Here is a 12,622-nt window from a genome sequence, read left to right as displayed (position 1 = left end):
ATTCCCAAAAGATATTTATGTTCATATCGATTATAAATAATAAACTAGCTTATATTTACCTTGAAAAAAAGTCACGTTTTCAAAAATGATTTGTTTCGTATATATAGACCCTGTCAGCAGAAAATCATAAGCAAACAAAAATAGAATATATTGTCTATTCATTCAAAAGAATATCCATTTAAAATAAAACTGTCATCATATAAATATTCTATCGTGGAAATAACGTTCGTATCCCATTCAAAAGCATGAGAGCATTCATCCCTATTCAGATAATTATTCAGTTCACCATTCAAACAAAAACCACACTGGCCATAGCTATATCAAATGAGGTGGTTCCAACGTAGCTTAAGTGCTGGACTGAACGCAGAATGAATGGATGAAATGAATAGTTCCGGTCTTTTGAGTATGAATTTAGGCAATTTGTAGCCGTTACGTACCGAGCTAGATGTAAACGATGGGTGCACCTGAAGCGCAAATGAGTCTGACGTGCACGTGTTAATTTAGCTGAGACCCGCGCCATTTCCTTTAACACTTACACGTACAGTCCGACGGAAGAAGAAGATTTTTGTCTGTTTTTGAGAATATCGTTTTATATACAGAGCTTATCGGGATCAAGAAACTGTTGAAACAATTCATATTCAAAGAACAAGAAACAGAATCATTTGCACACCAGGTACTTCCATCGTTCCCATTTGACTCGGTATGTACAAGATAGACAACTCTTTAAATCATACATGATCAACAATTAGGAAAAAATTGCTGTCTTGTTGGTAAAATTGTCCCCCTTGAAAACACCTGGCTGGGCGATATCAATTTTTTATTTGGTTGATATTTCCCAACATAAACAAAGAAGGATTTTTTTTAACCAATATTGTTTTCCTTAGAATGAACGCACAATATTTTTATCCTATTGAAGTGTTCGTCATTCTTTTCTCTTTACAAAGACATAAAAAATATTTATCTGAAATGAAGAATTAATGCTTCCCCATGCTATCTTCAGTAACCGGAAATGTGTCATTTTGTTCGCGTAACATTCACCACTCAAACAACGATCGGTATGGAACCACCTGAACTGATAAAGCTATGACCAGCGTGATAATACATAATCGTACATAACAGCAAGAAACATTTCTTAAGTTAACACATAAAATTATTGTGTTTAAACCACGGACGCAGTGCTATGCAAATACGATCAGATACCGTACATTGCAATTATTCACACGTAAATCTATTATATCATTACTTGCATTAAAATAAATTGTATGCCATAGTCACAGATCATTGCTTATCTTACAGAAGGCAAAAACACGATCACCGTACATTTTATTCCATATCCGGTCCTCGGCAATTTCCGTTCATTAAGTGTTCAATGTAAGTGGTTTCGGCATTTTCCGGGAGTCTTCGAAAGCATTGCTGGCATGAGCTATTTTCATGACCGAAAAATGCCGAACTAATAGGGGATGAAAATCTCCGAGACGGTAACATCCGTATGTAGTTATTCGTTTTTGTTGTTTGCATATACTGAGGCAATTTTTTCGATGTTTTTGGTTCCGGTTTATGTACACGTCGCAGACTGGTTGTCTGCATGAACATCCGAGCACCCCGAATCAGTCATAGAAATTCGTAAGCCGCGCCAACATGATTCTTTTACTTCTTTTTCGTAATGAAAACTGTACATGCAACTGAAAAACACTTTTAAAACAGTAAGGAAGTGTAAAGGCCGTCAAGTTTCTGTGTGGAGTGCAAACAAATAAAAAAAATCCTAAAGTCAGTGCGAGAACGCGGTGAATGTCACCGTCACGGCTTCCCGTAAATTTTGCAAAGTATGATATTCGCTGTAAGAGATATGATGACACTAGATGTAAACTTTACTCTTAGAGCGAAGTTTCTCTTTCTTTTGAGTGTTGAATATTTCGTTGTAAATGGATATATAAAAGATAAATCCCCATGCTAGGCGGTGCCTTAATTCATATTATACTAGGATACGAAGTTGCACTGAAATTGAATTTCATAACTGGTATAGTACCTTAATACATGCAAACTCGTGATCAAAATCATTTCAGTACGTGTTTTTTTTTTCAAAAAGAAACATTGTGTCGACGTCACTTTAGAAAAATGCACTCCTTTTTTAGGCCTAAGGTTTAAGCAAGAGAAGATTTTTACTTTCAGGTTATCATTTATTGTTCTATTAGATCAGTCACTGGCTTAACTCACATGCATGATGTCACGTTATAGAGATAGGAATGCTTCTAACGGATAAGAATATATCTTTATTACCTATAAATATCACTTTGATCTAATGCAAAAATACAACATTTGAACTATTTTTTCAGTAGGTGCAAATAACACAGATTCATCTTCCGCAACAAGTTCATCCGCCAACAGCAGCGGAAGTCAAACTTCCTCAAAAGATGACACAACAGGCATTGAACAAAATGGCGGAAGCCAAACTTCCGCTTCATCTTCAAACAATATGGCGGGTTGTCCGAAACTTCCAGACAACTGTAATTTTGACTGTTTAACAATTGGGAGCAATGGGTGTATAGTGTGCACGTGTACAAATGGAGGTAATTCAGATTTGTTTTCCGTGCTAAATGAAAACCACGCGGCATATAATACTTTCAAAATTGGTGCATTTTGTGTTTTTAGAGCTTAGAATAAAAATCCGTAAAATTATTAAATGAAAATAGTCTCATATTTGTCCTCTGAGAGAAGATAAGTCGACAGAAAAGTTACTTCAACTATAATCCTAAGATCTGAATAAAGATACTGTCTTTCTGAAATTTATCCAGTCCGTCTCCGAAAATGCTCAGACTGGATAAACATTCCTATAAATTTTCTTGCAACCAATAAAACCTGTTGGGAGCCAAACAAATGCCGTTTTTTTTGTACAAATATAATTAATTCACATTTTACTGAGTTATTAAAATTTTACTGATTCGGAAAAAAATCCTTCTAATTATTTATGAAATCAATAAAGGGAGGTAATATTTTTGTGTAATATTATATAACTTCATTTTCAAAGATAGATATATTATATATTTGACTTATCCATTTTTTGAATTTAATATATATTTGTTAACTTTTGTTAACTTCGAACTTTTTCTTTAGTTTGTTGAAACCCTCTTCGTATTGTTAGCTTGGGGTTTATAAATTATATCTTTCGAGCTGTAAATGACGACACCGCAAAAGGACACAAAATCCTCTTCGGAAGAGGAATGAAACTTTTACCCCTAACAGGGTGAAATAAAATGGAACAGAGTTTTTTAAGAAAATCAGTTTAGCAATTTTAACGAGGTATATCATCCATGCTGTCCCTGGGGGTATGCAAACAGCTGCTGTCCTTCATAGGCAGACGACTGTGTAAGGTCACTTTTTACCTACAATCAGTGGGAGAAACCTCCCGTTCGGGAAATCAACTGATGGTTTTTCCCTATTTCCCGAACGGGAAACTTGTTACTAATTAAAATGTAGTAACTTGTTTCTCGTTCGAGAAGCAGTCATTTTTTTTACTTGTTTTTTGATCAAAAGGCAATGTGCCCAGTTTTGAATTAGATACTTTATCTTAATTTCTTAACTTCTACAGATATATGACCGTTTTGTGTCGATTCGCCGTAAAACCCAACTCACTCACTCTACCGTTCAGATTTTTTAAATGTTTTATTATCTTTTTTACTCTTGCTTTCTGGTGTCCTTAAATACACAAACTTTGACAAAGTCAAGGTTGACAGATTCGGGCTTAAAACAGTCTTTGTACCGTTCCGTACCGCTGTGAAATAGAATATAATATATTTTTCTTTACGGTATATCATAATTAGAGTAGGGGGGATGATGAATTGTTTGAAAGATCATCACATCTTTTGAGTTGTTGATGCAGTTTACAATGTCCATTCTACTTGTACTAAAAAGTAGTGCGTCAGCACCTGTCGTGTAAAAACTTGGTGACGTATAAAGGCAATATTTACACGGCAGGAAGATTTAAACAAAATAAAGGGGTAGTGAGATGATAAACTAATTTACTTATCCTAAATTATGTTCATGTGGCAGCATTTTACCAAACCAACTTAAAACAACCTAAAAAACCGACCAGTTAGTCAGACAGAGAAATAACCTGAGATATGTACTGTATTCTAACTTATAGAATCCTACTGCTTCACATCGCAGAGTACATCATCACATTTAAGAAAAAAAATATTGGTTCATAAAAACAACTTAATCTATTCTAGGGTCTTCAATGCCACTGACCGGTGGCGCCACGCTGACGTCAAGCGGGAAAACCAGCCAATCAGGACATGGGTCAGAACGGCCAATCACGACCGCTGCAAATAACTCCACATCAATGACTAGTATATTTTCAATAGATAAAACTTTATATTGAGTCAAATCCTTCTTTTAGTTCCAGTTCGACTTTTACTTAATAACTGTAAGTTTTAACTACAATACGTTTTTTTCTACTTTCGAATCGGTCCGAGCCAGGTGATCATCACACACCTAAAGTCTGTCAAACCATAGCATGGTTCCCTGGTTCCCCGGGACAGTGTCAAACGTCAAATGATCGAAAATGCCACCAGAACTAGCTCTTGAGTAAAAATAAATTCATGTACAATGTGTAAGAAAATGCAGTTTTGCTATTTTAAAGAATAGAAATTTGCTTGATAGCATTCATTGGTAAACAGTTTCTTTCTAAATGAAAAGATATAAAGCAATATTAAGGCCAACAGGACGAATATAAGTACCGCGTTTCTCAGACCTATTTTTTCATGTTTTGCAAAGCTTATGAACCGTTGCATTGCATATAGAACTTAACATATCTGTAGTTCTTACATGGTCGGTTAATACATAAATGTTAGTATAAAACATTAAAAAAAACATGAAAGATATTTACAAAAAGACGCTAAAAGACAGAAAGTTATAGAAGATTTCCTTTTTATTTACTAGTATATGACAGAAATCAAATCAAGGTTTACTTTTGATATGTGGTGAAATGATGTAAATTCCGTTCTCGAAATGCTATCGTTATCATAATGTTCCATTCACAGATGTTCAGTCGCCATTTTCAATAACAGCAAACGGTGCGGGCACCGGAAGCAGTGGCACGTCTGGAACAAGTGCGCAGGCGTCACAGAATAATAATGGCTGTCCTGTGTTTTCAAACAACTGTGATGCCTCATGTGTATCCCTAGACACTAACGGATGTCCAGTCTGCGCATGCGCTTCCGGTAAATAAAGTCGTTTTACGTAATGCTTTTGTTAACTTGATGTGGAAGTTTTTATTTTTCAAGTTAAGAGATCAAACGATTTTTCTTTTTTTCTTTCAGATATTATAAAAATTCACAAAGAAAAAAATGTAAAAATCTGAAAACGCAAGAAAATGTCTACCAGTTTTTGTTTCCTTCACTTTTTACTAGACTTAAGTTTGCAAGAATGTTGTTTAAACTCGGAGATTATTTCTTAACTTGGAAACTGGGCAATCAGTGCTGCCATTTAAAAGAATAAAATGAAGTTACGCCTATAAATGTGGCATTTTATACTTATCATTTTACGCAGGTGGTACCAGCAGTTCCTCATCTATGACGTCATTGAGTGCTGGTTCGAATTTAAACGGTTGTCCACCTTTTACCACTGGCTGCACAGCAGACTGTGTAGACCTGGACACGAACGGTTGTCCTGTATGCAGATGTCACCATACGGGTAATGTTCTTTGAATGCCAGTTGGAATGCTAACGGTGTAAAAGTTAAATCAGCTACAATATTCCTTTTAAAGTTTACTGAAAATATTACTAACTGAATATTTTGTGTCTCTAGAAATTAAGGTTGTGGACCTGTATTGACAATCGGAATTTTTCGTTTGATTACGTATTTTTCGTATACGATTTCGGCATTCCTCGGTGGTTATGCAAAAGCAATTTTCTGACATGTCCGAAGGGTGTCGAAGTAGCAGTCGGGAATTACGTAATCGCACGGAAATTGCCCTCATTAGATAACTTTTCCTTCAGTTCATTTTTTTTTGTCCGTTTGTCTTAAGATCGTACGACAACAACAACAAAAAATAGGTATCAGGGAATTAATGTTATGTTGGAAAAAATTCTTATTGTCGCGGCGGCCCGATTTAGATTCCCGAAGCGGACATCTTTTTATTCTTGATCTGGCATTTTTAAGATAGTGAAGAAACAAAAACTCATATTTATTATGCTCATAATATGAACCAAACTTCAATTTCAAAGAAATCATTTTAGTCAAAATCTGCAGGTCAGTGCCTTTAACGTTTTATTTGAAGCCATTTTACTTTAAACTTTTGACTCTTTGTTAAAATACTTTAAAGATTCAACAGCTGCAGTTGTGGGTAATAACAATGGATGTCCTTCATTTCCGGTCAACTGTCGTTCTGATTGCGTTTCGCTGGACAATCACGGGTGTCCACTTTGCAGCTGTACTTCCGGTAAGTTTTACCTTGTGTTCGATTTTGTTTCATATTTTTTGTCGAAAGTACAAAGAGTACAATTATATATCTGTATTTTATCGAATAATAATATTACTACACATTATACACATGTTAATAACATAGTTACATTTTGACAGTCCCGAATTCGAAATTACGTTTTTAAAAGCTAGTTCCCGTCTACCCGTTTTGCTTAGTTTCATATCCACCAGTTTACCAAGATTTTTTTTAAAAGTTTTTATATGTTAGAATTTACAATACAACTTGATCCCTCCTTTTTCACATAAAAAAGAAAACACTGTAGAGTTATATTTCATGTTCTAGTGCCCGGTTCACCAAGTGCATCAAGAAACAATACATCTCCTGCAACGTCAGGGAAACAAACTGCTGCGCATGCATCATCCAACAACAATGGCTGTCCGGCGTTTCCTACCAACTGTAGAACGGACTGTGTAGACCTCACCTCCCTGGGATGTCCTGTTTGTACATGTACAACTTCCGGTTCCGGTTTGTAGACCGCTGTACTAACAAAATTTAATTCACTATGGGTCTTACATATTTCAAGATATTTTCATCTAACTCCGGCAAAGAACAGTAAAAATTTCATATGATCACAAACAATTTATAGTTGCAATATATCAATTTAAACATATATATTATGGCATCAGTTAGCCTGTTTAGTTCCATTTCTTATAGAGATGGACCTGCATTAGGGCCACATGTGTTAAGCAGACACTTGTCTTAAACAGGCTGTATACTAACTCACAAACCTGATACTTTGTTCTTATTCAGCCACCTGTCTTAAGCATGCAAATTGCTACGCTCGCTTGGTTGGCTGCTTAGCGCAGGTTTGACTGTTACTTCTGCTACAACAGAAACACTGACAATCAATTTTGCAGGTTCCACAGCGACGGGGTCTACCTCATCATTTCAGGGGCCACTGAACAATAACAATGGCTGCCCTGCATTTCAGCCAAACTGTCCTGCTGAGTGCACGACGACAAGCGACAACGGATGTCCCGTGTGCGCATGCTCAAGCATTCGTAAGTCAGTTAAAATTGATTGTGCGTTAATTTGCTTAATATTAGCGCAAAGAGATGTTATCAATTTCAAATACCTTTCAAATACTTTTGATCGATCATTTTCCAAAAAAAAAAATAAGTGATTATTTATTCTTCGATTCCGCCTAAAATGTACTGTTTATCCTATTTTGTATCGGATTTTTAAAAATATAAATCACTGTCACCAAGTTGTTTTTCTCTTCACTTATTTTGTCTTCGGAGGGAGTAGCCGAGCATCAATTCAAGATCGTTTCTCTGTACTTCAGCTTCCTACACGCAGTATGTCACTTCCGGAAACTCAGCAACCACCACACAATCTTCAACATCCGGAGGTACGTTTCGTTGTGTTCCTTTTAGATTATTTTATAACTGTTACATCAGATACATGTATTGTCATTCTAATCAACCTTATATTGTGATATATTTTGTACACTAGAAGATATGTTTTTGTGTTCTTTCAATAATATAAAATCGTGTTGATCGATTAAGTTTTGTTTAACATTTCTTTTTTAAAACTCCCAATATCCAGTCAATCTTGACTTTCGTCGTCTCCCGCTTTATCAGGGGTATTGGCATCACATATTATTTTCTCACATGCATATAGATATTCATAACTTTCGCGTCGCGCATCTATTTGTTATAAACAATTGATGAACAGGAATCCAAGTTGAATAATTAGGCTTAATTTTGTTTACATATCTTGCGTGTCTATAAACATTTGTGGTTCTTGATACAAAAAATGTAGCATTTGATATTTCGCGTCCACCACGGCTTGGGAGGAAGGAGGAGAGCGGAGAGGTTAGGTGTGTGTGTGTGGGAGGAGGGGGGACGGGGGAGGGGAGTAAATTACCCGTAAAAGTAAATGATGTCGGCTTTTGCTAATTTAATATATAGTTTTGATATTTTTCGAACGGATCAAATATATTGCTTACTTTTGATCATCAGGAAGCCATGTTGAATGTCCACCATTGATTGCCAATTGTAACACAGCCTGTTTACAGTCAGACAGTTACGGATGTATCTTGTGCAATGGCGACTGTAACGGTGAGTAAAAACATGTTACTATTTATAGTATGTCCGAAATGTTTTGAAGATGATAAATTTCCTTAAAGGTGCCACATTAATTTTAGCCCGGACTAGAAATTTATTAAGGATTCACAAATTAAAACCATCAAATTGAATGAATCGGTAAGATTTAATAGTAACCATTGATTCCATGTAAGGATAAAGATAATAAATATCAAACAGTTATTTGTTCTGAATTAGACCAGTGATAGATGTTCTGAACACCAAAATATTAAAGAAACCTCCTATAAAACTCTAGTTAGACCATAATTAGAGTATGTCTCTATGGTATGGTCATCACACACACAGAGGAACATACACAATATAGAAATGGTACAAATAATAACAGCCGGGTAGGTAAAGGGTCACTTTCAAACTAAAACTATGATAGTGTAACAAACATGTTAAATGATCTCAGTTGGCAGACACTCTAGGACAGACGGATAATTGCTAGACATTTCATGTTCTACTAAGTCGTTCCTGGTTATGTAGCTATTCCAATCCATCCGTATGTCGTACAGCCATTTATACGAACTCTTCATATGCATGACCATTACACCAGGCAGATCCATACAAACATTAATGATTTCAAGTTCTTCTTTCAATACATCATTACCATATGGAATCTATTGCCACCCCTGATCCTGAATATTTTAGACAGGCTGTTAACGCATCGTACTACTACTAAATGACCACACCCTGTCTTTTTTAAATCCTGTTTTTATTCTTGTTAATACATTTTTATCTTGCACTATCTTCCCTGAACGTCTTACAGTCATTCTTTAACTTGTATTCTGGCACAGACACGCACCTGCTAGTTATACCCGAAAGGGGCGTCAATCAGTATAGATATATCATTAATATCGCTCGGTTTGCGTCCTCGGAATTCCTTCGTACGACGATTTTCTTTCAACGTTAAAATCACCGTTTCAATATATTAATTCTTAAAATTAATAAAATCAATTTAAAACGCCGATACTGTGTAACTACTTAATTGTTTTACCATTTTATATTTAAGTTATTTGTTACAGAAAATTATAAGAAACAACAAACCGGAAACAGCTTAGTAACCACCACAGCAAATATTCCGGTGACAACGTCAACATCTTCTTCTAGTGGATCGGGCGGAAGTGGTAAGCATGCAAGAAAATAATGTCCATTGGAACACATTGCATATCTTGTTATTTTGTGAATTCTCGTAATTCAAATTCCTGAAATATTTCAGATCATTCTGTTGATAAACAACAGTTACGTAACCAATTATATAACAATATATTTTTTGAAATATCTATTTAGGCAAATTATATCGGTTCTTAATGCTCGTAAAACATTGTGATACGGGTGGCCTTCGTTTGAAATAATTTTCCACTTTATGAAATATACTTTTTTCATTGTTTAAAAGGTTCTTTTAATATTAAGCAGCCCTGAAATAAGGGAAGTAAACAAGCATCTGAATACAGTTGGGTGCTAAACAGAGATTTTAAAGGACATGTTTGACAATACAGATAATACATCTTTATTTTAATGTTTGGCAGGCCAAGGGATTAACTGCCCTGCATTTGACGGCTCGTGCAACTCTGGTTGTGTAAGTTTTGACCTGCACGGATGTTTGGTTTGTACCTGCACAGGTGAGGCAGTTTTATCACTTAGAACCCAGTTAGAACCATCAGCCTATTTGAGTAGATACTTTTGAAAATCACTTCAGTTTTTTATTTGAATAATTATGTACGCCAATATTACCATTTAGATGCGAATAATGCAATTAAAGAAAAACTATCACATGTGTGACGTCGCGGGAGTGAAATAAAGCCATTACATTTTAGATTTAGATTTGTTTAAAATCCGTGGCATATAATAATAATAGGCCTAACTAAACTAAAGGAACCAGCGTGGGAGCCATCTGGTCTAGTCGTGTAATGGCTGCCAGGTATTTGAACACTAATTTTTCACTTGGCATGGCAACAGAGGTCTAAATTGAGGCTTATTTCTGTTTAAATTTCATTGTGGATGTATTGTTGACATTTTGCTAGGAAAAATGAGAGAGCAGGTTGTATTTGGTGAAGTCAAGCTCAATTTTAGTATGAGTAGTACTTCCAGGTCACAGCAGTGTGATTTTGATGTCAGTTTACAGTAAGTAAATGTGACCAGAGAAATCTCTCTTAGAAGATACATGACCACTACTTTCCTCTTCATTTTGTATCAGTTTTTTCATAACTCTTTAAAATGAGGCAAGGATTTGTTCTCTAAAATGGGTCTAGCTATGTTTGGTAGCTCTTTGAAAAAGGTCAGTTTTATAAAGAATATATAGGGAAAACTATTTAGGCTATTGTGACCTAATATGCATGCGGATAAAACAAAGTGAAATAATGAACCAGTCACAAATCAAGAGTGTACAAAATATTGTGCTAATGTTGTACAAAATGCGGTACAAAAAACGAATTGAACCAACCACACTAAAATAAACCAAAGATGTAAGGGAGACAACTCAAAAACTACTTAATATGCAGAAATAATGACAGAGTATATTCCCACCAAATAATGCATATTAATTGACCTGAATACTTAATGTGCATATAAACCTAAATAATGGGGGGTCCAAAACATTTACATGTTACACCAGAGATCGAAAAAACAACGATATGTTATAATTACTTTCTACATAATCGTAACATACAACTTTATGTCCAAAACTGAAGCATGTCAATACCATCAGTACGTGTTTACAAGTAAAGTAAGTAATAGTTATAGTATGTGTGAGAGTGTGTTACCAGGATATATCAGAGCTAGGGGTACATCGAGGGTATTTTTCTCTGCACATATCGTCGAGGCCCGTAGGCCGAGACAGATATGTGAAGAGAAAAATAACGAGATGTACCCCTAGATCTGATATATCCTGGTAACACACGAGCACTACATATTATAACTGTTTTATCGCATAGTTTATCATTAGATTTATATATTATTTTCATTTAAATTTGTTTATTATTATTTTTACTATTTTGATTCCCTTTCTGCGCCTCGCTGACTGAAACACTAAAACTTCTGTTTTAGAAAATGTGTTCCCCAGATAAAAGTACCCAACAAATTTCTGCATTGGTTGTAAATCTTTGCATTTCATTGGCCAGACATATTGTAAAACTTGTTGTTTTGTTTGTAAAAAAAATCAAAGAAAAAGAAACATTTGAGAAATCTCAGAATTTCATATATTTCATGTATTTCTGAATTTGGCAATAACTATCAAGTTTTTGAAATATTGTAGTTTATTTATTCTTTTACTTTATAAATGTAGGTGTTTGTGACAATTCTTTCTCTGTGAACTGTAAATTGGAGCTAAAATCATCTTTTCTTTGAAAGGAAAAAATTATACTCCCTTGATAGGACCTCAATAGAGAAAAAGTGTTCCGATATATATCGGAACAGTTTTACTGTGCTGATATATATCGGAACACTTTTTTTTCTTATGAAACTCCATAGAGATTTCCGTGTTGATATATATCGCAACAGTTTTGTAAGATATCAGCACAGTTTTGTAGTAATAATGTGTGTTACTATGTATAACATGCTGCAAAGATCAAAGGAAAATTGCCGCACTATGCGATAATTAAATCTATTGTATCATAGCTCGGTGTTTTTTCTTAACATATTTGGTGCAGGTAATTCGTATACTCTGAGTACAGGGTGCGGTAACTAAAAGTGTGCAGGTATTTAATACCCACACGCTTCTTACCGCACTGTTGGAAAGAAAAGTATGCCAGCTTGTCTGGAACAGTAGACTTATTGATTTTCTGCTCCTCTAGCACTGGTTTATTTTACCTGGGCTTTACACATTTGTAAAGCAAGGATTTTAAGTACTCACTAAACTGCTGTATATGGCAATGTGGAACGCCTACAACTACCATATATGGATGGCTATGATACAAAACAGAAAGAACATTAAAACTCTCGGTTAAACGATTTATACTCGGGGGCTATGCCCCCTCGTACAAATCGTTTACCCTCGAGTTTCAATGCTCTTTCTATTACTTATTAGCCTTCATGCATCAAATGAAATAAGTTA

At 35.2% G+C, this 12,622-nt stretch overlaps 1 protein-coding gene across 1 annotated transcript in view; it reads left to right on the top strand.

The window, feature by feature from the left end:
* LOC123543080 (uncharacterized transmembrane protein DDB_G0289901-like) overlaps positions 1-12,622 on the top strand; it is a 102,074-nt gene that overhangs the window by 2,305 nt on the left and 87,147 nt on the right. The window contains exons 3-10 of the mRNA XM_053532111.1: positions 1,297-1,371; positions 2,334-2,567; positions 4,227-4,346; positions 5,040-5,219; positions 5,548-5,691; positions 6,764-6,918; positions 7,767-7,832; positions 9,584-9,698. Of these exons, the coding sequence (XP_053388086.1) occupies positions 1,297-1,371; positions 2,334-2,567; positions 4,227-4,346; positions 5,040-5,219; positions 5,548-5,691; positions 6,764-6,918; positions 7,767-7,832; positions 9,584-9,698 (1,089 nt within the window). The remainder of the gene's footprint in view (positions 1-1,296; positions 1,372-2,333; positions 2,568-4,226; positions 4,347-5,039; positions 5,220-5,547; positions 5,692-6,763; positions 6,919-7,766; positions 7,833-9,583; positions 9,699-12,622) is intronic.

Source organism: Mercenaria mercenaria, chromosome 19 (genome assembly GCF_021730395.1).
Source record: "Mercenaria mercenaria strain notata chromosome 19, MADL_Memer_1, whole genome shotgun sequence".
Taxonomy (NCBI): domain Eukaryota; kingdom Metazoa; phylum Mollusca; class Bivalvia; order Venerida; family Veneridae; genus Mercenaria; species Mercenaria mercenaria.
The sequence above is the reverse complement of the archived record's forward strand: the minus strand, read 5'-3'. Positions and strand labels throughout refer to the sequence as shown.